Consider the following 27,700-nt stretch of genomic DNA (forward strand, 5'->3'; position numbering starts at 1 on the left):
AGCATCTTGAGGTAAATTGGCTGATTAGCGTTAGCTTGCCGGTCAGCTAATTTTATTTACTTTGCAGTGTTTTTTTTTCCCAAGTCATTTAAATATTGGTGATGGTCTTTTTCAAACTTCATACACGTTTTTAAATCATGCAACAGTAGTAGCATCTCAGCTCCACCAAAAGTGGCTGCACAGTCCAACCCAATGGAGTGGACATATGCTGGGTTAAATATAAATATCTTTTAAGTCTCCTGTGTTCACCCAGTGCAGAGAAAAGTTCCAAATTACTCTGAAAGATAATTACTCAAAAATAATGTAAATTAAACTGGTCTTACTGTTATTTATTGTCAGTATTATCATTAGTATTATCATTATTAACTTGGATAAACCCTTCCCATAATGTAAGATGTTACGATAATAATTTGGACATGCGTAGTGCTTTACAAGATACTGAATAAAAATGACAGGACCTATGTAGATTAACAATCCTCTGTCTGATGCCCCCAAGAAAACTGCACAGCTGTATCAAATGATAATACATTCAAATGCATAAATTGAAGATAGTGCAGGTTGTGATTGTTTTGCAGAGAACAAGTGCAATATAATTCTCATATTTTACTCAATTAGAACGAAAGTCATCAGAAGTTCTCTTCCCGTTCTTCCTTTTGGCCTTCTGCTCCCATAGGTTCCTCTGTTTTTGGTGAAGGGGGAAAGAGTGAAATGTTTTGCTTTTCCTGGTGTTGTACTGCAGCCATTTGTTTTATATAATCCAAACTTTTCTGTATGGATCAATGGAAGGATACCATTAACCAGTGTCCCTCCATTAATCACTATAGAAAAGTTTAGAATATCAGATACAATCACAGTTAATGAGTAATTTAAAGGTGCATTAAGTAGTTGTTCAACTTTAAAAATATTTATTTTCCACCATAAATATGTTACACATTTTTAATGATGTGTACAATGTGCCCTGACATATTCATTACAAGTACCTCTAACAGCGCTAAATTGTCACTTGAAAGTCACAGTGCCGGTCCGGCACCAGAACGTCTTTTGCTGAGAATTTGAGATGATGTGACGTAATGCGCCTCCTGCTGGTCTGATTTCCTTAAAGCTCGTGTCCGGAGTTTCCGTTCGTTTCCAACGTATGTATCATTTTTCAACAGAGCTTAAATGTGTCAGTCTGGTTTGATACTACAATATAATATTAGCATAAAGCAATATAAAATTTATCTATGAGCTCCGCCTTCGTCTCACAGACCCCCATGTTATCCGAAAAGCGCCGGTCAGCGTCAGCCAATAGAATTTCGAGCTTCCGCATTCTCGTGTTGTCAATCAAAGTGTGGAGCAGCCAGAGAGCACGCACACTCGCCCAGGCAGAGGAGAGTTAGCTATGCAGCAGCCGCCCCGCGCTTACCTCGGATATATCCACTGTCTGCTGAACATCACTGTAAACAGCTCAACATGGAGGAGGCCTGTAGGACTCGGAGGCTCTCATTTTCACCCGACAGATAATAGCGGCACAATTTAAAGGGCCGTGGCTTGGTCGCTCATGAAAGTAGAGGGAGGGGGAACCTGAGACTTTGGATTAAAAAAAAACTCTCTCTTTCAAAACTCCGGACACGAGCTTTAAGTTTCGTTTTTGTCCGCCATTACTCCGCCAGATGCTTACGAGCAACAACTGAGCAGTATTGAGGATGGATCTTCCAGAAAGTAAGAACAGACTGGCCTTCTAGCACTGCCACAGCTCCAGCAACAGACCCACCAGGCAAAAGAAACTTCAATTTTACTTGAGTGCTACTAAAAGAGCGAGGAAGGAGTTCCCCTCTTCCGTGCACGTACATGGACACAAGCCACAGGCACGAGCGTTCACTAAGCTGCAGTTACGCCTAAGGCCTGCAGGGGCCGTTGTTTCGTATGAAACGTGCAAACTCCTTAATGCACCTTTAACTATGCCAGACTGCTCTGCTTATGGCTGCAGTCGAAAACCAAAAGAGACAAAAAATTCCTCCATTTAACTTGTGACCAAATGGAGGAAGTCCATAAATTTATTGCCTCTACCAAATTGGTTTCTACCACCAATATGGTATGGCAGATCACATATGATGCACTGATGAATATATTATGCACTGGGCTAATTATGTAACATTCACAGTCATTAAAGTGTCCCTAATCAACTGATTATGTTTGTTTTTTCACTGTGTGTGCATTTGCAGAGAAAGCACCCACAGCCATGCAGAGGACAGCAGCTAAAAGGACTGAAAAAATGATGACTGCTGATGACCGGTGACAAATCCAGCACCACTACCAGTGCAACTGCTCAGAAACAAGCAAAGCTCATCACAGCACCTACCACCGCTACCCAGAACAAAGTTAATGCACTGATTTTTGACTTTGTAATTGGCACTGCCACAACCCTTCTCATTAGTAGAGGATGCAGACTTCTGTAAGATGACAGAGGGAATCAGTGGTGGGAAACGCCCATGTGCAGGAAGACTGATGCATCGCATCGACAGAGCATTCCAGAGCATGAAAGAGTCAATAAGCAGACAACTCCATGGGATTCATACAGTATGCACAACAGCAGATATGTGGACTGCCAACCATAGGAGTTATTTAGGGATCACTTGTCACTGGATTGATCCAGAGACATTGGAGAGGAAATCAGCAGCACTGGCATGTGAAAGAATAAGAGGACGCCACACATATGATGTCATTGCAAAAAAAATTAGCGAGATACATGGTGCGTTTCAAATCCAGGGCAAAGTCACAGCAACAGTGACTGACAATGGAAGCAATTTTGTCAAAGCTTTCATAGCGTATGGAGCATCGGATGTAGAAGAGGACACTGATGATGTGCAATTTACAGATGTTGCTGCAATTCTTGATGAGGTCCAAGAGGAGCAAGATGTAAACTTTTATTTGCCCCCACACCAGCGATGCGCAGCTCACACTCTTAACCTCACAGCCACAAACGATCTGGAAAAGGCTGCATCACAAGGTCCCACACGGAAATCGTACAGAGGTGCCATGTCAAAATGTTCTGCAATTTGGAACAAAGCTCACCGTTCACCTGGTGCAGCTGAAGTTATTGAAGACATTGCCAACATGAGGCGTGTTGTCCCCTCCGTGACCACATGGAGCTCAGAGTATCAAGCAATTGAAAAGGTAATGAGTCTCACCGAAGCCCGCTCATTGAAGTCTGCGACCGTCTCAGTGTGACCAACTACACCCTCAGAGGTTGCCTTTTTGAAGGAGTACACTGCCGTTTTGAAACCACTCGCCTACTCAATCAACCTTCTCCATGGTGAAACGAATTGTTTCCTTGGATTTTTTGATACCCACAATTCTCAGCCTGAAGGGAAAATTAATGGAGAAAGTTACACAGATAAAGTTCACTGCGCATATAATTATGGCAGTCATCAAAGCCATAGATTCTCGGTTTGAGAAGGTAGTTGTTTCACATGAGGGCAACATCCACCATCCCAAATTCCGCCTATGGTGGCTTGTCCTGATGAGCAGGAAGTCATGAAGTGGCTCATCGTCCAAGAGGCTCGTCTTCTGGAGCCTGTCCCCGAGTCTTCTAATGATGTGAGCATCAGAGTGAATGCACCACAGTGTGAGTCGGATGAGGATGACTTTTTCACTTTTGGCAGCACACAGACGTTGAGCACCACAGCAGAGAATGAGGTTCAGAAGTACCTCCAGGATCCTGACAAGACGTTGCAGTCACTGAAGGCCTATGCAATGGTCCAAAGCCCTTTTCTTGAAGTTCAAACGCCAACCTTGCCTTCAAGCGCCCTTTTTTCACCCCACATCAAAACCGCATGACTGATGGTCACTTTGAACAGGCTCTCTTGCTGCGTTACAACCGCCACCACTCGACTGTAGAGAACTGACTCACTGACCATGCCTTCTGGCTTCTTGTCATTTAAGTGCGGTGATGTACAAAAAAGCCATATCCTCCACATTTTCTAGTGCATATTTCCCTCACAACTATCCTCACAGTATACACCTACAGGCACATAAATTAACACTACACTTACAAATTGACAAAACACATAAGAGTGTCAAGCTTTCTGAGACAAACACTGGCCTTTTAAGTCACCTTGGAGCATGAACGAGGGGGGACCCATAAGTCCCCGGACTGTGGTTGTAACTTTTTATTTTTTTATTTTCACATTCAGTCAACACTGTCACCTTCACAGTCCTCTCCTTCGGCTTGAATCCAGCGCTGCAGCTGGGATTTCCATTGCTCAAACCAGTCGGCAAATTCGTGCGTAATGATCGCTTTAAGAGCGTTCTTCGATTTTTTTCTGCACCTCTTCCTCATCATCAGATCTCTGCCCCTTCAGTTCCTTTTTCATTCTTGGGAAGAGACAGAAGTTGCAAGATGCTAAATGGAGGGAATACGGCGGATGGGGCAGCAGGGCCATGCTGTTTTTCACCAGGAACTGTTTTACCGCAGAGCCCTGTGCGCCGGCGCCTTGTCATGATGGAGCCACCAGTCCCCCTCTCCCACAGCACCGCCGCTTCAGCCTGACCGCCTCCCGGAGCGCTGCAGCACTTCCAGGTAAAGTCCTGGTTGACGGTTTGCCCCGGCGGCACAAACTCGCTGTGGACCGTCCCTTTGACGTCGAAAAAGCAGATCAGCTTCGATTTTGCAGACATTGTCCTCTGTGCGGGAGGTGGAGGGTCGGCCGGAGCGAGGCGAGTCTTCGATGGACCTCTGACCACCCGTAAAGCGCCCATAGACCTGTGTTCTCCCCAGAGCCTCATCTTTGTACGCCGTGTGGATCATGGTGAGTGTTTCTGTTACCGTTTTTCCCAGTAGAAAACAAAATCGGGTTCCGCCATTTTCAGATTTTTCGAAGAAGGGGACGGGACTGTAGTAATATAAACACTGCCTGTGAGCTGCCTGTGTGTCTTTGGGAGGTGAACATTTTCACAGTTATGCTTAAAGCTATGCTATAGCGACATATAACGGCCAAAAGTCTGAAATCTTTTTTGTTTTTTTTTTATAACCACAGTCCGGGAACTTCTGGGTCCCCCCTCGTATAATATGTTTGCTGTGAGTTCACAAAGTGCATGATCGCACTTTGTATTGTTTTCAGTGCAATTGAGTTTTTATTTTCTGAACATTTAAACTATGTTTTTTTTCTTTTTTCAGAGCAATTTAAAGTTTCAATTTTATGCACATTTAAAGCATGTTTTTGCTTTGTTTCACCTGCCCGCTAAAGCAGGCATGTTACAGGTTGATTTCCTCAATTTCTGAGCTGTTGAAATTAATAAAACCAAAGGAAATTGAAGCTGTTGACTCTTGGATGCCATTTTTCTTTAAATATTATCAGTTGCAGGGAATCATAATCAAAATCAACCTTTATTTGTGTTTTGTGTATTTAAATAACTTTTTTCTCTGAAGACAGTAATTAGATTGTTCTCTAGAGGATGTGTTAACTAAATTCAGTGTCCCAGATAAACACACTCAATGAGATGATTGTTGAGTAGGCTAAAAGTAATCCAAAAGTATGTATAATACATTACTTGAGTAATCCAAGGGAATATATTAAATATTACATTTTAGGACATGTAATCAGTAATCTGTAGGGGAATACATGTTAAAAGTAACCCTCCCCACACTGCCAGTGGGTGTGGGAGTGTCCTCCTCCTGAAGTCCATCACCATCTCCTTCGTCTTCCTGCTCAAGCTCAGGCGGTTGTCCTCACACCAGCCCACAAAGTCCCTGATGAGCGACTGGTTCTCCAGCTGCTTCCCCTCAGCCCACAGAGTCCTCGGAGAACTTCTGGAGGGTCAGCTGTCCTGGAGGTGAAGTCCGGGGTGTAGATGGTGAAGAGGACGGTGATTTTAGGTGAATTTAGGGTTCTGTGGGGGAATGGAGGGGTCTGTAGGGGTAACTTAGGGGATCTGTGAGGTATGGAGATCACTGTGGGGGTAATTTTGGGGGTCAGGGGTGTTATGGACTCTTTGTGGGTAATTTGGGGCTCTGTGGAGGTACGTTAAGGGTATATAGGGGTTATGGAGGACTCTGTGGGGCTAATTTAAGGGTCTGTGGGTGTAAGTAGGTGGTTTGTGGGGTTATGGAGAGCTCTGTGGGGGTATTTTGGGGGGTCAGTGGGGGAATGGAGGGCTCTGTGGGGGTAACTTAGGAGGTAATTTGGGGGGTCAGTGGGATTATGGAGAGCTCTTTTGAGGGAATGTGGGGCTCTGTGGGGGTACTTTAAGGTAGAGGTGTCCCCGACTAAGAATTTCCATAGTCGAATCTGATTCGTCCGAGTCGACTGATAGTCGAATCTATCATCTTGTTTGGCGGAGCGGGGAGGGGGGGGGGGGGGGGGGGGGGTGAGCTGCAGAGCGTGCCTACACGGGGAGTCGGAGCAGCCCAGCACAATGCAGAGCGGTGCTCACACAGCACCGGAGCGTCGGGGCGCCTATACCCACAGCCGGCCCTGATTGCACTAATAATAATAAAAAATACAAATAATTAAAAAAAAAAAAAAAAAACAGCGCAGGCAGGTAAAACAACACTTATTTTTTTCCTACACACTGAAACACAGACTGGAACAAAGTGTCGGTGACTCTAAACATCAAACAAATGAAGTATAGTTCAAATGACCAGAACCAAACCCACTTCTAACAAACGGGCTAAAGCATGTCATTTATTTGTATCTATAATCTCTGCAGATAAACTCACATTTTTTGGCTAAACAGTTTCTCACATTATCTGCTCAAATTAAATGAAAGGCTTAATTGCACTGTGTTGGTCCGTTTCGCGCAACATCCATGCAAAAACAAACACTAAATTAAATAGAATTAGCCTTTTAGATAAATAAAAAATGATAATATAATAATAACCTAAAATATTACAATTAAACGAAATAAAAGTCAGCATTAAAAATGAGAATTGAGTAACAGAACCGTCTTTTAATAGCCCAATTATCTGGCTACTTATTCGTTTAAGGTGGAAAGCCATGTTGTTGTGAAGTGATATGAAAGGACACAATTTGCATTTGACTTTTTTTGGATCATCTTTGACTTGGTCTGAAGTTCTGTTTTTTTCCGACATTGTAAGACTTTTAAAGTTCAGCCAAATCACCACCGAGATGCTGCTCTGTGACGGAGCTCTGCGCCACTCACCATGGTGGTTGATTCACAGACACTAAATAGATAGAATATTGAATAAAACTACAAGTTAAGGAAATTTTTCCACAGTATATTTGATAGGCTAACATGTATATCAAATAGGCTTATATCATGTTTATTTGGGGAAAAAAAACCAAGCAATTCTATGTAAAATCAGTCATTCAGCACCCCCGTACAGCTGGAATGGAATGGTCCTCGTTTAATAATCACATTTTTTCGATGCTTCGACTGCGTGATTGGTAGTCGAATCATGCCCCTTCGAACGAATCGTCGAATCGTCGACTATCTGAGGACACCCCTACTTTAAGGGTATGGAGATTTTTGTTGGGGTAATTTGGGGTTATGTGGGGTTATGGAGGGCTCTGTGGGGGTAATTTATTGGTCTGTGGGGGTAATTTGGGGGTATATGGGTATAAGTAGGTGGTTTGAGGGGGCATGGAGGGCTCTGTGGGGGTAATTGGGTGGTTGTGGGGGAGAGTTCATGCTCTGTAGGGGCGGAGTTCCTTCTGTAGACGTACAACAAACAGAATAAGACCCACGTGTCTATTATTAAAGGTCTGTGTGTGACGTCACCATCAAGCGGAAGCGACGGCAGCCGAGAAGGGATAAAGGAAAACGGACCAGAAAAACAATATGGAGAGAAAACGAGCAAAGCGAACTTAAAACTCAGATTGCCTGGAAATAATCGTGCGGAGAGCGACGTGAGCGACGGAAGAAAAGAGAAAAACAGCAGCGATGGCGGAGATCCGTTCCAGAAGTCATCTGCCTCCGAGCTGAAAACCACCGTTCACACACCGATCACACACACCTTCAGCGGGAGACATGGAGACAAGTCACAGGTACGGAGACCGTCCTGAAGTCGAATAATACTTTACTACTGTGCGCGTGTATGAGAGAGAGAGAGGGAGAGAGAGAGGGAGAGGGAGAGAACGCTTTGGCAATGTGAATGTATGTTTGTCATGCCAATAAAGCTTGTTTGAATTGAACTGAATTGAGAGAGAGAGAGAGAGGGAGAGAGGTAACAACAACACAGTGTGGACCCAGCAGGATAGTGGACTTGGAGAGTAGGACTCTCGAGGACCCCGCAGGATTGTAGATTCTTTCGGACCGTGCAGGATTGTGGACTCTGTAGAACCCTGCAGACAGAGATGGGAACCATAGGGACTTGGACTTGAGTTGCTGTTTTGATGACTTATGATTTGACAAAAATTTACAGACGTGTTTCCTGACTCGGACTTTCAAGTTAAAGACTTAGGACTTCGCTTGACTTGAGACCTGAGGACTCGACTGGCTCGAGTGTTTGTTAACTTTGTGTTTCCAGGTTCACAATCGGTATAAAATTAATATGAAATATGACCAGATATGAGTGCAGGCTGAGAATGGTGCTGTATGACTGGATCAATACTCTGTCAGGACCAGTATCCACCAGGGTCTGCTCAACATGGCCTCTGTCTCCCTCACGTGTTTCATCCCACAACCAACCAGAGGAAGGGAGCGTTTGTCCCACAACCAATCAGAGGAGATGCATAACGGCTAGCGTAACAGGAAAAGCGACAAGATGCTAAATTTCTCACTTCATTTATTAATCTGATTAAAAATGCGACCTTCTTTAAAGGTTGCTTAAATCACGTCTCTGCTGCCGGTACTTTAAAGGGGTACAGCGCAGTTTTAAATATTAAATTTTCAATTATTCACACCCACACACGTTTTCACCTTTGCCTGATGGGCAGCAAGAGCTATTTTTGCAAGATCGCAGTCGCTCCTATTTTCCTGTGCAGGGCACTGAAGGCACAGAAATATGAGTGATTCGGGTACGAATCGCTCTGAGCCTGACGTAATGCGCCTCCCGCTGGCCTGGTAATCCTTGAGTTTCGATTTGTCCGCCATTACTCCGCCAGACGCTTAGCAGCAACAACTGAGCAGTACTGAGGATGGAGCTTCCAGAAAGTAAGAAAAGACCGGCTTCTACACTGCCACAGCTCCAGCACAGACCCACCAGGGAAAATAAACTTACATTTTACTCGAGCGCTGCTAAAAGAGCGAGGACAGAGTTCCCCTTTTCTGTGCACGTACATGGGCGCATGCCACAGACACGAGCTTTTCACTAAGCTACAGTTACGCCTAAGGCCTGCAGGGGTCAGTGTTTCGCATAAAACGAGCAACCTGCTCTGTGCTCCTTTAATAATTTTTCTAAAATGAATCCGCCAGCGGACATACCGTATTGGCCCGAATATAAGACAACTCCGATTATAACACGACCCCTATTTTTCAAAGATCATTTTGTAAAATAAAAAAAAAATGCTGAAGTCAGTAAGGTCACTCATAAAACAACTTTTTATTATACAATTATTATAAACTCAAAAACTCACAACTGAGATAACATTTCACAAGATATAAAATGAAAAAATATATTCTCTTTCTGAAAATAAGAAACAATAAGCAACAAATAAGAAGCCTCAAGGGGTCAAAACTGCATAAATGATGTAAATAACTTCCCAGGTCCTTCAGCTGAATCAGGCTCTGGTGGTGGACATTCCGTCTTTCCGTTTTTCAGAGACTTATTCCCTCACCCTTCTATCAGTCTCTCTGAAGCATCGCTCTCAGGACCACGGAAAGCTTTTCTCATAGCGTTAGCATCTGTAGGCGTTTTTCTGTGCTCTCCAATAAGAACGAGGCTCTGCTCCACCAGATCTCCTGGCGGCTTGGCAGTAGTTTGATGACTCTGCTGCATTGATCACATCAGTTTAAAGTTGGTATCATAACTTCTCCTCTGTTGTTTGCTCAGTTGTCCAGCGTTCAGCCCCTTTGTTCCAGATGATCCGTCATTTTTCATCAGATCATTTGACCTCATTTCATCGCTCCACTCGCTCTCTGGTCAGTGATACTTTGGCTCCATCTAGCGGCGCGGATGCGTATTGACCATCTACCGTAAGTCCGCGATTATAACACGACCCCACTTTTGAGGATGCAATTTCTGGAAAAAAACATCGTCTTATATTTGGGCCAGTACGGTACTTCTCGCGATCTGTCGGTGATCTGTAGTTGGAGAAAACAGAATCTGTGAGCCATGGGAAATATTTGTGCAGTTTAAAGGTGCATTAAGGAGTTTTTCAACCTTAAAAATACTTATTTTCCACCATAAATATGTTACACATTTTTAATGATGTGTACAATGTGCCCTGACATATTCATTACAAGTACCTCTAACAGCGCTAAATTGTCACTTGAAAGTCACAGTGCCGGTCCAGCACCAGAATGTTTTTGGGGAGAATTTGAAAGGAATGACGTAATGCGCGCTCCGGCTGGCCTGATGTAGTTGGGTTTCATTTGTCCGCCATTACTCCGCCAGATGCTTAGTGAGCAACAACTGAGCAGGATCTTCCAGAAAGTCAGAACAGACTGGCTTCTAGCACTGCCACAGCTCCACACAGACTCCACCAGGTAGAAGAAACTTACATTTTACTGGAGCGCTACTAAACGAGCGAGGAAGGAGTTCCACTCTTCCGTGCACGTGAGCCACAGGCACGAGTGTTTCACTAAGCTGCATTACGCCCAAGGCCTGCAGGGGGCGCTGTTTCGCTTAAAACGAGGAAACTCCTTAATGCACCTTTAAGTTATAGATTTGTTTTTTTTTTTTTGTTTTTTTAATTCATTACACAAGTTCATGTTCAGATTTGCGTGTAGTTATTAAAATTTTGTGAACATCGTGACATTGATGGAGGAGCATAAATGTTGTGTTGTATTTGTGGAGATAAAAAAACTATCTTCATGACATGAACACAGTTAAAGGGACTTAAGGCAACTTTTCAAAATGTACCTCAGTGCTGCCGCGATAGGCGCTGCGGGTAACTGCAGCCACCAGCCAAGGCGGCACGGGAGCGCCACAAACATTTTACAGAATGTCCGGCTTCACAGCGCTGCACCAGGGATGCTCAGGCTGTTTACTACGTCGCGGTTTACTGCAAGACCACAGCGCATATTATGTGATTTTTGTCAGCATCCGTTTTCACTCCCAAATGCAGCTGAAGTTCCCTCCATCAATCAAACGCATATCCAATATTTATTCGGGTGCCTCCGGCTTCGGTCTTTTTTTTTTTTTTGACTCATGAGATAATGCTGATAAAGTCCTTTTTTTCTTCGTGGTGTTTTTTGTGGGTTTTGAGTGGATGCAGTTATCCGATTGTATGGGGGGGGGGGGCTCGGCTCGGCTCGTGCTTGGATTCACAGACCGGGAGCAAATGTATAATATACCGGGAGAGCGGACAAATGAAACTACAAATAGAACTACAAATTAACTTTCTTCTGTTGATTCTTGGTTTGTCAGCAAGTGAGCAGCGGCGTATTTGCTCAGCGCGATTCATTTGACGTGTGGAGGAGTGGTGTGGGTCTCCTCTCTGCTCTGCCTGCAGCAGGGGGCGCTGCTGAGACCGGCCGCCTGTGAGTGCTTTGGGACGGGGGAGGGGCTCACGGCAGCGGAGACGTCCTGTCACGTCTCCAGAGCACCAGAAAAAGTCGCTAAATTTGTCGCTAGTTACTTTTGACAAAAAAAGTCGCCAAGAGGCTTTGGAAAGTCGCCAGATTTAGCGATAAAATTAGTCACCAAGTTGGCAACACTGCCCGCCCCTGATCCCAGCAGTGTTTGAGTCCGCGTCCACGGCGGCCATGTTCTTCCTGTTCGGCAACGCGCATACAGCGTCAATTTACGTCACATCCCCACGACTGCGCGGGAAATTCGGACCCCGAACAGCAACAAATTATTTGGCACACAGCCTGTATAAGGCAACAGACAGATACGCGGATCGGCCTGTTATTTTAGGTTTTTAATGCTTCACGACCCATTAGCATTGAATAAACTCGAAATGCATGTGAAGTTTTTCACAAATCTTGCCTTAAGTCCCTTTAAGAGTATGTGACCTGAAATGTCCTGATCAACACATGACATGACACGACTACAGATTCCACTGGAGCCCAGACCTTTTTCAGCAAATAGACCTTTATATACTGGTGACAAACGGAACAGATTTGATGGAGAAATACTGAAGACAATGGTCACGCAAACCCTGCGCTGACCGTGAGACTCACAGGCTTTCAAGATACAACTTTATTTTCACACGCAGTGAAAATTAAATGAAGAGCTGAAGAAACAAACTTTGAAACGATGAAGTACCTAAAAATTTTGGTTAAAACTGAGTGATGTCAGTAAATAATGTTTTCAAGTTCATTAAATGCTGTTTGTGATGGACTAAATCAGGGGTCACTAACTGGCGGACCGCGGTCCGGATCCGGACCCAGACGCCATCCAATACGGACCCGGACTATATTGAGCGGAGCGGAGCGCAGGGTGTGGCATACGGAGCAGTACGGCGTGCGACGCGTGGATCGGTGCGGCGGCGCACAAAGCGGTGCGGTGCCCGTCCCTGCTTCACATGTCCGCGTGGGTGCGCGATGTGCGTTGGTCCGCGTGACGTAAAAATCGTCATGAATTGCTGTCCGCTAGGGTCCCGCGAACCGATCCGCGGACGTCCGCGCAGCAGTCAGATTTTGAGACCGCGCTGCGCGCAGCTCGTGGCAATGTACGCCTGCGCCAGACCGCTACAGCAAACAAAACATGACGGTAAAAGTGAAAGTAGACTGAGCTACAGCCTGATGGCTCCACTTAAAGACACCGAAAGAGTGAAAAACTCGTGGAAAGAGAGAGCAGAGTTTGTCGGGAGGGAGGAGAAGGTCTGCAGACAGAAGTGAAAGTAACTAATCGCTCCGGCGCCGCTCCCGCGATTCAGAAACAGGAAAAAAAAGTGAAATAAACTTTAATACTTAATGATAATGTACTGACAATGTATGTGCTTAATTTTCTCTAAATAATCTGTAATAAAGGAACAGATAAACAGCCTGTAGTGCCGGAAAAGCTTCTCGAGGATGCGTGGGTCAGCGTTCCTGCATTGAACGTTGCGCACAGCTGAGCTCAAAATGTAGTATGGGAGAAATATGGGAGAAAGCGCATGGGCATCGGTGGAGCGCGGACACTCCAAAGCGGACGCGGAAACGCGTACATGTGAAGCATGGACCAGTCTTGGGTTGGGGAGGCGCAGAGCGGCGCGGTGCCTGCATGCTTCATCGTGATCCGTGAGTGGGGTGCTGGCTGGGCCCCCCCGCCTTTAATTATTGCCCCCCCCAACCCCCCAACCCTGGGCCCGGGACAACAGACCCGATTTCCTCCCCCTGTCGGCGGGCCTGGAGCCCAGTATGATCAGTCCACCAGGATCCTGACAGTCACTCACTGCCCAGCAACGTGCAAATGAATGTTCCCTCAGAGTTGCTTGGATTTTGGGGCACCACAAACAACCATTTAGTGATGGGAGGTTGTCAAGGAGTGCATGAATTCATTTGATTTGATAGTCAGCTATTGATGACATGCAGACGCTTACAGAACTACTAGGTTACATCAGCATATATCACACTAATTCAGTTAGACATTATGATGTTCCGGACCTTTGCTTTAACAAAATATCCCTGACCGGACCTCTGTGAATTTTAGTTGCACACCCCTGGACTAAACAGTTCAAAATCTAAAATACCACTTATATTCCTTAAAGCCAGATCAAGACAAACTGTTTTAAAACTTAGAAAAGTGGATGTACCGTAATTCACAACAGAAAAAAATGTATGTTAAACCAGTACATGACAGTAAGGTGACCTGACCAGGACTTGCTCAAGACAAAATGACTTGGTACTTCCACATGTGTGACCTGGTCCCATGTCCGCCTGCAGGGTGCTGGACCCTGCAGAACAGTGGACCTGGTCCCATGTCCGCCTGCAGGGTGCTGGACCCTGCAGAACAGTGGACCTGGTCCCATGTCCGCCTGCAGGGTGCTGGACCCTGCAGAACAGTGGACCTGGTCCCATGTCCGCCTGCAGGGTGCTGGACCCTGCAGAACAGTGGACCTGGTCCCATGTCCGCCTGCAGGGTGCTGGACCCTGCAGAACAGTGGACCTGGTCCCATGTCCGCCTGCAGGGTGCTGGACCCTGCAGAACAGTGGACCTGGTCCCATGTCCGCCTGCAGGGTGCTGGACCCTGCAGAACAGTGGACCTGGTCCCATGTCTGCCTGCAGGGTGCTGGACCCTGCAGAATAGTGGACTTTATGGTGGAGACACTCTAGTGCCCAGTCCTTCCAGTGTGTATATGAAACTGTCCTCCAGTTTCTGTCAGCCTCCACAGTCTCTATCAGCGTGTGCATATACAGAGAGGACATTGCCCAACTCCAACCTTAATCCTAACTCCAACCCCTAATATTGTTTTGTGCTTCAGAATGTCATACACCGAAAGAGAGACATGTTGATAATGCTGGGAAGCATTTTTGAAAACATGGTATCAGGATCATCAGCAGGATGTTATCCACCATCAGGACTGACCAGACTGTACACACACTTTGTGACACACTCACATCCAGCTGTTGTGGAGGGAGTTAGTGCAGTTTGCCTGATCTGATTGGTCGGAATGTCGACATGCAGGGAAACTTAAGTGATTGCAGATCAGTCAGATAATAGGTGCGTTCGACATGAGAAAGCCAGAGGCAGACCTTTAAGACTTTTGAGCCGCCCCGCCCAGGTTTGGCCTGGCGTCACTGATACGTAGGACCTACGTAGGGCATCGAAAACTCGCGAGACCCAAACGAGATCGGTCACAGAGGAGCCGCGTGAGCTGCTGGAGAGCAACTCACCGCGGCTACCTGGCCCACCTCTCTGTTTCATACAGGCAGGGGATTGGACCCGAGCCCACTCGTCATGAGTTTGATGACAACACGCTTTATTTGCATAAATAAACACCCAGTCCCGGCTCCAGCCCAGTGTAGAGGGGGGAGGGGGGCGGCGGCGGCGGCGGCTACAAACGGGGGGGGGGGGGGGGGTAGCGCAAAGGTGGCGAAAAAGTAACGGAGCAACATAAAAACAGAATCCAGAGATCAGAGGCCTGTTCTACCATGTCCAACAATGTTTGATCATTAATCACACTGCTAAAAAGCACAAATCGTAATAAAACAAATGATAAAATAACCAGCTGTCACCTTTAGTAGAGCTGGAGTCTCCTCTTTTTTTTTTTTCTGGAATTTTGAATTGCACAACACTTCATATTGATTTGACCAAGCCAGTGGAGTTTGCTGTTGTTTTTTAAGCACAAAATAGAAAACTTATTTATTAATTTTTTGGACTGAGGGGGCGAGGCAGTCTGCCCCCCCTTGATGCCTGGTCGCACTTGCAGCAGCACGCACACTTCACATGACAGAAGCCAAAACATAACTTAAAATTATTTTGTTTTTTAAATTTTATTTATTTCAGTTAACTGAATATGAATTAACACAATGTGACACACAAAAGAAATTATGAATTCTTTTGTTCTTAATAAGAAAAACAAAATTACCCCTCTGACAGCCAGGGGTGGCAAGGAGGCACAGGCGGGGGAGCATTGCCCCCCCCTAATTGACACCCCGGACGCCGGGCCTGTAAACACCCCCCAAGGTGGGAGTCATGAGAAACACAAACATGGAGAACATAGGGTTGTCCGAGTTGGAGGCAGACTTATAACTCCGCCTCATGGCTGCGCCGTCTACTTCGTCTAGCTCTGTCTGCCTCTGGCTTTGCCATCGTGAACGCACCTAATGTTTGGTGCTGGGAGGAGCACGAGAACTTCTACTGTTAGGTCACTTCCTGTTAGAGTGTCATCAGCCTCTTTGGTCTGTTTCAGTCAAACCTCTGAGTTTGGGATGTGATGGTCGTGGTCATCCTTTCACTACATCAGTCATGATTTGACCCAGCCCTGACTTGTCTTTGCCGCTTTGTGTTGCAGTGGGACAGGCGTCTTCTACCAGGCAATGCCTGCAATTGGAGCGGATGGAGCGAGGATCATGAAACTCATTCCTGTCCAAATGGTCAACGGACAGTTTGTCCAAACACAAACAAGCAAGCCAAAAGCAACTCGAACCTCAATGAAAACTACCAAGGAGCCTCTTCACGTGGCTCCAAAGCCTCCTGTGGGTCCGTCTGCCATGCAGCAGAGTGGCAGCGGGGGGCTGTCCTCTGTGAATGTCCTGCCCAAACCAGTAGACTCCAGCCTCATTAGTTTACTCACCAAGCAGCAGCAGCCACAGGCTGTGAGGGTTTTGCCCAAAATCTCTCCAAAGCCAGCGTTCGCAACAAACTGCGGGCAATCAGTTCAAATTCCGAGTCAGCTACCGGTCATTGTCAAATCCCCTGCACTCCCCAAAGGACAGTACCTTCAGATTCCACCCAGTGCACAAATATGGACTGTTCCGGCATCTGAACTGTCCCAAGGTATCCAGAAACAGATTCTGAGCTCACAGGAAAGCTCCTCCCCCAGTCCGGGTGCCCTCAATGTGGTTTTTGTGTCTCCTGTGACCACCGTGAATCCAGGTGTGAATCCACCGGGGGAATCCAGTGCTGACTCAGTCCAGCAGCTTTCCAAGACATGGAGACAAACGTCTGTAGGAGCCAAGCCACATTTAAAGCTGATCCCAAAGGTTTCACACAGACCCAACAGTCCTACGAGGTGGGTGGTAGAAGAAGTGGGCCCCTCAGCTGCTGTGAATGTTAAGCCTTCTCCTTTCTCTGTCGCCTCCAACAATCCTCAAACAGACCAGCAGGGCGGCGCTGTTTGTGAAGGAGCATGTCATCAATTCAGCATGAACAACAGTGCAGAAGCACCAGCCCTCACAAGAAGATGGGTGATCAACAAACAAGACATTGATTCCGGTACTTCCAAGAACCTCATGGCTTTGACTGGGAGAGAGAGAGTTCTCTCTCACTATGAAGCCATGAAAGATGTTCTCCCTCCGTACCGTCAGGGTCAGGAGAACACTCTGCTCATGTGCAACGGAAAAGTGTTTCTTGTAGCCAAAAAGAACAACTTATTTCAAGACACAAGTCCAACGAATGGCTCCGAACTCCACCAAACCGTGGCCGTTGCTTCTTCCCCTGCGTCTGTGGATGGAGCTGCACCAAAGAGCAGGGTGGTCCACAGAAATGTCCGTGAGGTGGACGAAGTGATCGACCTCTGCGATGAAGAGGACCCTCCTCGACGGGCAGCATCGCTGGCTCAGCCCGATGAAGACAACGTCATATTTGTCTCCTATAGTCCCCCCAAGTCCCAGTCTGGCTCAGTGTCTCTCAACATCCCGCTGGTCCAGCGACAGGTGAAGGGCCGGCCGGGTTCCAGAGGCTCCAACAGAGGTCCTGACAGGACGGTGTCGGGTCCTTCTAGTGGTTCTGCTGGAAGGCACTATCCAAGGTCAAGCAAACAGTCAGACGTTATAGTGGTGGATGGAGATCAGAGTGACCGCAGACAGACGAGTCTAGGTGATCAGAGCACCATCGGACAGATGGAGAGTCCTGGACATCAAAGCACCATCGGACAGACGGAGAGTCTTGGACGTCAGAGCACCATCGGACAGACGGAGAGTCCTGGACGCCAGAACATCGGACAGACGGAGAGTCCTGGACGCCAGAACATCGGACAGACAGAGAGTCCTGGACGCCAGAACATCGGACAGACAGAGAGTTCTGGACGCCAGAACATCGGACAGACAGAGAGTTCTGGACGCCAGAACATCGGACAGACAGAGAGTTCTGGACGCCAGAACATCGGACAGACAGAGAGTTCTGGACGCCAGAACATCGAACAGATGGAAAGTCCTGGAGATCAAAACATCAGACTGACAGAAAGTCCTGGACATCAGAGCACCATCGGACAGACGGAGAGTCCTGGACGCCAGCACATCGGACAGACGGAGAGTCCTGGACGCCAGAACATCGGACAGACAGAGAGTCCTGGACGCCAGAACATCGGACAGACAGAGAGTTCTGGACGCCAGAACATCGGACAGACAGAGAGTTCTGGACGCCAGAACATCGGACAGACAGAGAGTTCTGGACGCCAGAACATCGGACAGACAGAGAGTTCTGGACGCCAGAACATCGAACAGATGGAAAGTCCTGGAGATCAAAACATCAGACTGACAGAAAGTCCTGGACATCAGAGCACCATCGGACAGACAGAGAGTCTTGGACATCAGAGCACCATCGGACAGACGGAGAGTCTTGGACATCAGAGCACCATCGGACAGACGGAGAGTCTTGGACATCAGAGCACCATCGGACAGACAGAGAGTCCTGGACACCAGAACATCGGACAGACGGAGAGTCCTGGACACCAGAACGTCGGACAGACGGAGAGTCCTGGACGTCAGAACGTCGGACAGACGGAGAGTCCTGGACGCCAGAACGTCGGACAGACGGAGAGTCCTGGACGCCAGAACGTCGGACAGACGGAGAGTCCTGGACGCCAGAACGTCGGACAGACGGAGAGTCCTGGACGCCAGAACGTCGGACAGACGGAGAGTCCTGGACGCCAGAACGTCGGACAGACGGAGAGTCCTGGACGCCAGAGCAGCAGACAGACGGAGATTCCTGGACATCAGAGCAGCAGACAGACAGAGAGTCCTGGACATCAGAGCAGCAGACAGACAGAGAGTCCTGGACATCAGAGCAGCAGACAGACTGGGTACTGCAAAAATGTAAGTACTCTGAATGCTTTACACTGTTTGTCAGTCAGACACATTTAGAGTTTTAGAGTTTTTCAGTTGTCATCACTAAACCCGTCACTAGTAAGACACAAGTCAAGTGAAGATGTTTTATTTGCCACAAGCTCAATCATGCACAGCATAACATGGTGTAAAATGTGTGTGTGTGTGTGTGTGTGTGTGTGTGTGTGTGTGTGTGTGTGTGTGTGTGTGTGTGTGTGTGTGTGTGTGTGTGTGTGTGTGTGTGTGTGTGTCAAAAAAAAGTATCTTTGCAAGTTGAAATGAAACAGTTTGTCTATTAGATCTACTGTTTGGTGTTTGGTAGTTGGACATCCTGAGGGAAGAACCTCATCCTCTTTTTTACCTTCAGACGCCAACCAGCCGTCAGCAGAGAGAACAGTCTGTGGCTCTTCCTCCTGGCCTTTTGTAAATGTGCTGCAGGTTGAGGAGGGTGGTTGGTGATGCCTCTGCCGAGCAGACCACCCTCCTCCAGGCTAAAGCCAGGTTTACACTTGCACGACTTTTTGCCACAATGGCAAGGCGTGCCAATCTGGAGTCACCAAGCTGGCACGCTCCCGCTCTGTTCACGACCAGTTCACCAATAGTTCAGGAATGCGCACAAATGCGCGCCCGTCAGTGTCACGGACTGGCACGACGCATTCACGCATAGTTTGCGCAAAGTTTACGTGCTTCCCGCATTGGCACGACGTGGTTGCGCAATTCAGCTCGGGCTGTTGGGGAACTATTCGTTGCAGTGCGTGCCATGCGTGCCAGTGGTGGCATGATGCCACCACTGGCACGCATCCTCCCGCATCCTCCCGCATTGTCCCGACGAGTTCATGAGGTGTTCACGGACAGTTGGCGCATAGTTCACGGCCCGGTCGTGATGCTTTGTCGTGCCCAAAATTTTGAACATTTCAAAATTCTCGTCCTGACTTGGCACGCAGTCACGACGGGTTTGCGCACACTTCACGCCACTTTAAGAGTGGTTTGCGATTCGATTTGTGCCAATGCGTGCCACAGAATTGTTCAAGTGTAAACCTGGCTTAAGGCCCATAGTGAATTGGAATTGAAAAGCACCTTGAGATAGGGCATCTGAGGTGGTAGAGATGGCATTGAGCTCTCCAGTGTCTCCACCTCTGCCCCGCTAATAGTGAGTCGGTGGTCTCCACTCTTCTCAATGAGGATGTCAGACACACAGTGAGCACAGCAGAGGGCTCAGCACTCAGCCCTGGGGGGCTCTGATGTTCTCTCCCAATCACACTACCTGTTGTCTGGAGGTCAGAAAGCTGTAGACCCACCTGCAAAGGGAGGGGGTACTATGATGTCCTGCTGTGTGTCCATTAGGACCAGAACTGTGTGTCCATTAGGACCAGGGCTGTGTGTCCATTAGGACCAGGGCTGTGTGTCCATTAGGACCAGGGCTGTGTGTCCATTAGGACCAGGGCTGTGTGTCCATTAGGACCAGGGCTGTGTGTCCATTAGGACCAGAGTTGTGTCCAGAGGAACCGTAAGTTGCCCGGTTGTCATCCCTCCTCATGAACTTTAGCCAAGCTTTACTAGGTATTGTGCCACTTTGGCTCCTGGTAAATGAAGACATTTCTTGACACACCGTGAATCCCAACACCTCCCAAAACAAAACTGGGAACTGGTTCCGCATGAGAGGAGCCTGAGAGCTGAAAGCTCTGCTTCCCGCTCTACTGTTGAAACGAATTATTTCAACACTGACCGACTGAAATGCAAATCTCTTTTGTAAGTGAAAATCCTTAAGGCTTCCGTGATGTTTGTGGTACAGTCCGTGTGGTTCCACAGATGAGCCAGTTCATCCTCACTGACTGTATTTGGTTTGTTCCTGCCTGCAGATCTCCTCCACTTGTGCACTCAGTCCACTGACAGACCGGCAGCTCCGGCAGGTCCATGGGATCACAGCTGATGTTCAGGTGGTCCTGCAGAGGATTGATGAAGATCTGAAGAGGCCACAGGAAGCTGCAGAGGAAGTCCTCCATCCTGTCTCACCTTCACAAACATCTCTGTGCCTCGCACCTCAAACCGTTCAGCACAGGAGACCGCCATGTGACAGAAGGTCTGCGGCGGCTTCCACAGAACCCCGAGGTGAGGGTCGATCAGGTGACAGGAACTTCCTGCCAAACACTCGCCGGATGGGCCGCAGACGGAAGCGCACCACCTGTAAATGTTGCAGCCCTGAAGAAAATTCCAGCACAGCAGAGCCGCCCGGGAAGAAAGGAGCCGGAGCCAAGACTGGCTCAGGGGATGAGCAACCCTGCAGAAGACACAGCGGTCCAGCAACCAGGAGCTCCAAGGTCCCGAAGCAGAGCGTCCGCATCAGGACGGCGAAAGGCGTCGCCCGCGACAAGCTGCTGAGGAGCGGCGTGAGCTGACGGTCCTGTGGCCGTCCCTCTGGACGTCCCTCTGGACTGTCCTCTGGGCATCCCTCTGGACAGTCCTCTGGGTGTCCCTCTGGGCGTTCCTCTGGGCGTCCCTCTGGGCGTCCCTCTGGGCGTCCCTCTGGGCGTTCCTCTGGGCGTCCCTCTGGACAGTCCTCTGGGCGTCCCTCTGGACAGTCCTCTGGGCGTCCCTCTGGACAGTCCTCTGGACGGTCCTCTGGGCATCCCTCTGGACAGTCCTCTGGACGGTCCTCTGGACGGTCCTCTGGGCGTCCCTCTGGGTGTCCCTCTGGGCGTTCCTCTGGGCGTTCCTCTGGACAGTCCTCTGGGCGTCCCTCTGGGTGTCCCTCTGGACAGTCCTCTGGGCGTCCCTCTGGGCGTTCCTCTGGACGTGTTCAGAGTTCAGCGGCTTCCTGAGGAGCTTCATGTCCCGCCACAGAGCTGGACGCTGGTTGTTTTCGTGGTGTTGGTCTTGGTGAGCGGCGCCGCGGCTCCGAGTTAGAATCCGGCGTCGCTCTGTCTCACCGGCGATTCGACAGCTTCAAGCTTTCACAGCTGGATGTATCCCAACAGCTTTGTTCTGCGCTGACCTCCGGTTTGGAGGACGTGACGTCGGTGGTGTTACCACTCAGACGCTTTCTCTTGTTTTTGTTTTGAGTGACGGGGGTCTGCTTCTGGGGTCAGAGGTCAGTCCTTTTTACCAGCATGATTCTTTTGTTTTGATTTTTGAGAAAAAAATCCCAATAAAATATTTATGTAGAACTAAAAATTGTTTGATGGGAAAAAAAAAGTTGAGTTAAGTTTTATTGGACTTGAGCAGGATTAACTTTTTTCCTGAAGTTTTGTAATTGGTGCAAAAAACCACAAGTGCAACAGTTCTGAGAGCTGCAGATGATTTATAGAGTTTTCTAGAATTACCAGGTGTTCTCCGTCCCTACATCAGTGGGTCTATCAACCATGAAGAAAAGAAGGGAAGAGCAGCGAGTGCAGTTTGAAGGGTTCCTCTTAAATACATGTTAAAAAAGTTTACAGCTGAGCTTCAGGAGGACCTGCTGCAGAAAGCCAGCTCTACACTCTGTCTTGAAACGTTGCCTCTTCTTTCTGCTCTTTCATGATGAACTTTGTTCAGTTATTTCTACTGTTTGACTTAAAGATTTTTTTATGGCAGAAATATGGCGCTGTTACTTATTAACAGGAATGTTACTGTTTTTGTTTACGAAGAGCATTTGACACGTAAAGCTTTTGTTTAAAAGGGAGGATTATCTGAGTTACAGATTGAATAAAATCTCGATTTTCCACTGGAGTTTTTCTTCTTTTTCTCGTGCCGTCATGGTGAGGAATTAATATTCCATCTCAATCCAGTGGGAGCCGAAGCGCAGCTTCTAATATTCCAGATGGCGTTGTTCTCCTGGCTCCGTCACATGAGGACCTCCACCTTCACTGCGGCAGTTCAGGCTGAAGATCCGCTCCTCCAAGTTGGAGTCTCTCATAGAAAGGATGTTCGTTCCTGTCCAGGTAGGAGGAGAGCACCTTCCCAAGGTGGAGGAGAGAATGTCTATGTATATATGTCTAGGTCCATCCATCTATGTCAGGGGTATTCAACCTGCAGCTCTGGAGCCACATATGGCTCTTCAGTATGAAATGAAGGTACAAGTAACATTAGGGAAAATAGCTAAAACCATAACAAATGAGGAAAAATTGATAGAACGGCTTAAAAAATGTGAAAGGTCTAGAATTTCTAAAAGAAGAAAATAAATAAGGTTGGGGAAAACAGCATGTAAAACTGCTTAAAAGGAAGTAAAATGCTCAAAACGGCTAAAATTTCCAAATTGTCAACAAAAAGTACTTGAAACGAGGAACAAAACTGTTGAAATCAAATGCAAAAATAGGTTAATTTTCCTGAAATGTTCACTCTTCTGAACCCTAACTTCTTCTGAATGCATCATAAGACAGTTCTTGTTTCTGCATCAAAACTGAAGCTTCCTGAGCTGCTTCCGCCTCATTTTAAAGGCTAAATGTTCTTTACGGCTCCAGAACTACTGGACTCGGCAGAAGGTCACTAAAATGGCTGTTTTGGTCAGAAAGTTCGGAGACCGTGGTCTATGTCGAGCGGTCTGGATCTGTGTGCGTTAGGTCTGTGTGTCTATATATGTATGTCTATGTTAGCAAACCGGAAGAGCCTCTCCTGGTGGCTTCACGCGCAGTCACGCAGCCGCCTGGCTCTCTGTCGGTCCCGCTGTGTCTGTCCCTCTGTCCCTCTGTCCCCCTGTCCCCCAGTCCGTCTGTCTCTCGGAGTCTCAGGTGAGATTTGATGGTGTGGTTCTTTGTTTGTTGAATTTGTTTCCTTTGGGGTCGAACGGGAAGTCCGCTTTCGATCATGGTAAACAGTGTGTGTGTGTGTGTGTGTGTGTGTGTGTGTGTGTGTGTGTGTGTGTGTGTGTGTGTGTGTGTGTGTGTGTGCGTGCGTGCGCGCGCGCGCGCGCGTGAGAGACATGCGTGTGCACTTTGATGCATTATGTAAAACATGTTCACAATTCAATCAGGAGAATGGGGGTGGAAATATACAACTATACCTGTTTCTGATATTGCACTGCAGACATGAACCTCATGCTAATGCTAATGCTCGTGCTCGTGCTCGTGCTCGTGCAGTGTGCTCAGGTCCTGAGCCCATCATGGACGCCCTCAGCCGGCTGGAGATCTTCATTCCCCTGGAGGCGGAGGTGAAGAGCGTCCCCCTCGGCAGTCTACCCCGGGCGGTGCGGAAGCGCATCGACCTCCGCCCCCCCTCCGGCCCCCCCGGGCCCCCCGGGCCCCCTGAGGGCACCTGGATCAGCCCGGTGGTGCTGCGGAGGAGAGGTCAGCGGGGGGTGCCCCGCTCGGTGGAGAACCTGTCGTCGGTGCTGAGCTCCCAGGCCCGCTCCCTGCAGGCCCCCCTGGAGATGTCCATCGTGTCCCCCAACAGAGCCGCCTACAGCGTGCTGAGGGGCGCCGTGCCGGGGCGGCTGACCCCCGGGCCCTCCGGGGCGCTGCGGGCCGCCGTGCCGCCCGGCTGCAGGGGAGCGGTGGTCATCTACCGGGGAAACATCTACCTGTCCATGAAGAAAGAGAGCGGACGCCCCAGGTCCAAGCCGGCCGCACAGTCCACACCAACCTCCTCCTCTGTGGTGTCGTCCACCAGCCAGAGAAAGGTACGCCTCCGTCCCTGCAGGACAGCAGCCTGGGACCGGGGCGGACAGACAGAACCAGACCCAGGAGACTTTCTGCAGAACCACACTGTTGATCAGAATAGACTTGAGGTGATAATGACGATGATGGTGGTTTACTGACAGTTCATTCCCAGTCTTTTCGGTCCATGACCCCCAAAGTAACGGTTGTTGAGACCGGTGACCCACACTATCCCGAGGTGTCGAGACATAAAACATGCACACAGGATGGATGCACCAGTAGGTGAATCTGAGGTGAAAGAACAACTGGACAGCCATGATGTGATTTTACATATAAGAACTTACTGTGAAAGCAGAATACATCAGTAAAGTAACCACAGCTCCACCTCCTGACTGCATACACACTCCCTGAGCAGGGACCGGAGCCCCGACCGCCACCTGCTGACCTTTTGTTATTGCTGTATTCTGTACTGTGAGTTATGTTGATTTCTTACCAGCTGGCTCCACACTTTGAGGAAGCGCTCCCTGTAGCTTCATGGCCTTCAGATGAACGGAGGTTGATGTTGTCCTGCTTTGTCCTCCAGGAGGAGCTGAGGGACAGCCGGCCAGTGGAGCAGCACAGCAGTCCAGCTGCAGAGCCGCCCCCGAAGGAGGCGCTGCCTCAGGAGGAGCTGGCCGTCAGTGACGGAGAAGAGGCTCGGAGCCACAGCTACGAGGCCAAGGGGGGCAGCCGGGGCCAGTCCCTGGGTCCAGGGACCACCGCCGCCGCATCCCCCCCCCAGTATGACTTCAAGTCTCTGGCTGAACAGGAGATCATCGCGCAGAAGAAGGCCAAACTGCAAGCTTTTGCCAAGAAACTGGAAAACTGAAACACAAGACGGCTCGAAGTGGACCACTAGACGTCCGGGACTGCAGCAGCCGTCTGGGACCGGACCTGCCGGTCCATTGCGGGCCGTCTGGGAGTGCAGCGGCTGGTCTGTCACGGGCCGTCTGGGACTGGACCTGGCAGTCCGTCGCGTGCCGTCTGGGACTGGACCCACCGGTCCGTTGCGGGCCCGTCTGGCACTGGATCGGCCGGTCCGTCGCGGGCCCGTCTGGCACTGGAGCGGCCGGTCCGTCGCGGGCCCGTCTGGGACTGGAGCGGCCGGTCCGTCGCGGGCCCGTCTGGGACTGGAGCGGCCGGTCCGTCGCGGGCCCGTCTGGGACTGGAGCGGCCGGTCCGTCGCGGGCCCGTCTGGGACTGGACCCACCGGTCCGTCGCGGGCCCGTCTGGGACTGGAGCGGCCGGTCCGTCGCGGGCCCGTCTGTATGTTTCTGACACGGCTCTGGAGCAAGCTTCTGTTCTTTGATATTATGTGTTCTGGACAGTAGATGTTGGTTCCATGTTAGAATTCCTCCAGGTTCTGTCACACGAGGTTGACGTTGGAATGAAATCAGTTTGTGGTTCGTCTCATCAGAAGCAGCTGTTTTTTTTCCTTCACTTCTACTTTGAGCTCGGAGGTCCTGGTTCAGCTGCTCCTCTTCCTCAGACACGATGTGAAGAGACATTCATGTCCAGCAGGGAGCAGCACACTTCACTTCTCACTGTCCATCATGATGCCGAGGAGCTCTGAACCTGTGAGGGATCGTCTCTTCTTCACTGACTGTCATGATGGGAATACTCTGTTTTCGTTGCTTTGTTTTTCTCAATATGATTTTAATTAAACTCTAAACGCACAACTTCATGTTTCTAAGTGTTGAGTTTACGTCTCCTCTCAGAAGCAAGCCGATCCACGAGACGCCTCCGAAGACTTCACGAATAAAACCCACTCACTGGAATGTTTGGGATATTTGTCTCAGAAATTTAAAGCGTACCAAGTTGCCGCTCCAGTGACGTCTATAGCTTCCACTAACAATTTTGTAATAATCTTTTGACTAATTTATTGATTCATCAACCAATCCAGACATAATAAATAAATGAATAAATTGCCATTAAATTTGGGTCTATTTTGGATATGTCCTGAAACTCTTTAGCATGTAGCATCACTGGTGTGGGAGCTCTGAATCTCTTCCAGTCTCTCTGGATTCTTCCAGTCTCTGATTCTCTGAGCTCAGCTGATCAGCTGTTTGGTGTCTTGGTCTCATGATGAGGACTGTTTCCAATACCAGTTCTAGTTGATCAGGACATTAATTGATTCAGTTCAATTTAGCTTTATTTTTGACATTAAATACATCATAGTCATTTCTAGACGCTTTTACAGAGAAAAAACAGATCCACATGAGCAAGCAGAAGCGACTGTGGAAAGGAAGAAAGCTTTGCAGAACCAGGCTCAGCGCTGGAGGCTTTCTGGTATTCCAGGTGGGGTGAGGGGACAGACAGAGATAGAAGGACGGGACAGACAGATACAGTTCTTGTATCAACTCAGCAATGCTCCACTGGATGCAGGTGGATCAAAGCAGGAGTCCTCAGATGACGACCGTCTGGGATCCTGGGGGGATGAGGCGAAAAGAGAGAGAGACTACAGGAGGGAGAGAGTTCATAGACTGCAGGAATGACGGGTTAACGGCACATAGTAGTGAAACATGTCGAGTGAGAAAGGACAGAAGAGAAGTGAAACTGGGAGACCGAGGTTAAGTGAACCACTTGCACCCATTGAGTCCTGGTTGTCTCATCAGATCAATGGATCAGTTGTGATTGATGACCTGTTTGAGATCCCACAATCACAGCAGTGATCCATCTATGAGACAACCTGTTCTTCCAGGGTTTTTGGTGTTCTGACTTTTTAGTCTCCCATAGTGGCGTGAACGGTCAAGCCCAGAGACCCTGAGAAACAGACAATGAGATACTAACAGCCTCACCACTAAGAAATCCGTCCAGGGAGGCCTGAACCAGCCCTAACTGTAAGCTTTACTAAATAGAAAGGTTTTAAGCCTAGTCCTAAAGGCAGAGACTGTCAGCCTCTCTAACAGAAACTGGGAGCTTTCAACTTGCCTCAAAGAAATTCAGGCAAACCGTCCGGCGCCTCAGCAGGGGAGTCAGGTCTCCACAAACACTGTCCACTCTGACCTCAGTTGGGGAAATTATCAGACAGTGGAAGGAATATACTTCAAAGGACCTCCTCAACCCCATCGCTGTGTCTTCCGTGGAGGAAGCAGAGGCTGAGGTCTCAGAGGTGGACTCGTCCATCACCAAGCTGAAGTCACCGAGGTGGTCGGTCAGCTCCTCGGTCTCAAGGCGCCAGGGGTGGATTAGATCCTCCCTGAGTACCTTAAGTCTCTGGATGTGCAGGGACTGTCTTGGTTGACACGTCTCTACATTGCGTGGCGGTCGGGGACAGTGCCTCTGGACTGGCAGACCGGGGTGGTGGTTCTCCTTTTTAAAAAGGGGGACCGGAGGGTGTACTCCACCTATA

The 27,700-nt window shown here is 48.6% G+C and overlaps 2 protein-coding genes across 2 annotated transcripts; both read left to right on the top strand.

The window, feature by feature from the left end:
- The first annotated feature begins 5,742 nt into the window (after positions 1-5,742).
- Positions 5,743-22,434, top strand: LOC115408863 (uncharacterized). Its single transcript, XM_030119816.1, has 4 exons — positions 5,743-5,857; positions 7,705-7,988; positions 15,991-18,733; positions 20,602-22,434. Exons 2-4 carry the CDS (start codon positions 7,972-7,974, stop codon positions 21,136-21,138), a joined length of 3,297 nt encoding a protein of 1,098 aa, XP_029975676.1. The 5' UTR covers positions 5,743-5,857; positions 7,705-7,971; the 3' UTR covers positions 21,139-22,434.
- Positions 22,435-23,322: 888 nt separating this feature from the next.
- LOC115408881 (uncharacterized) lies at positions 23,323-25,442 on the top strand. The gene is made up of 3 exons (XM_030119845.1): positions 23,323-23,445; positions 23,794-24,332; positions 24,893-25,442. The coding sequence occupies exons 2-3, from the start codon at positions 23,817-23,819 to the stop codon at positions 25,175-25,177; spliced, it is 801 nt and encodes a 266-aa protein (XP_029975705.1). The 5' UTR covers positions 23,323-23,445; positions 23,794-23,816; the 3' UTR covers positions 25,178-25,442.
- The last annotated feature ends 2,258 nt before the right edge of the window (positions 25,443-27,700 follow it).

This window comes from Salarias fasciatus, chromosome 20 (genome assembly GCF_902148845.1).
Source record: "Salarias fasciatus chromosome 20, fSalaFa1.1, whole genome shotgun sequence".
NCBI classification, from domain to species: Eukaryota; Metazoa; Chordata; class Actinopteri; order Blenniiformes; family Blenniidae; genus Salarias; species Salarias fasciatus.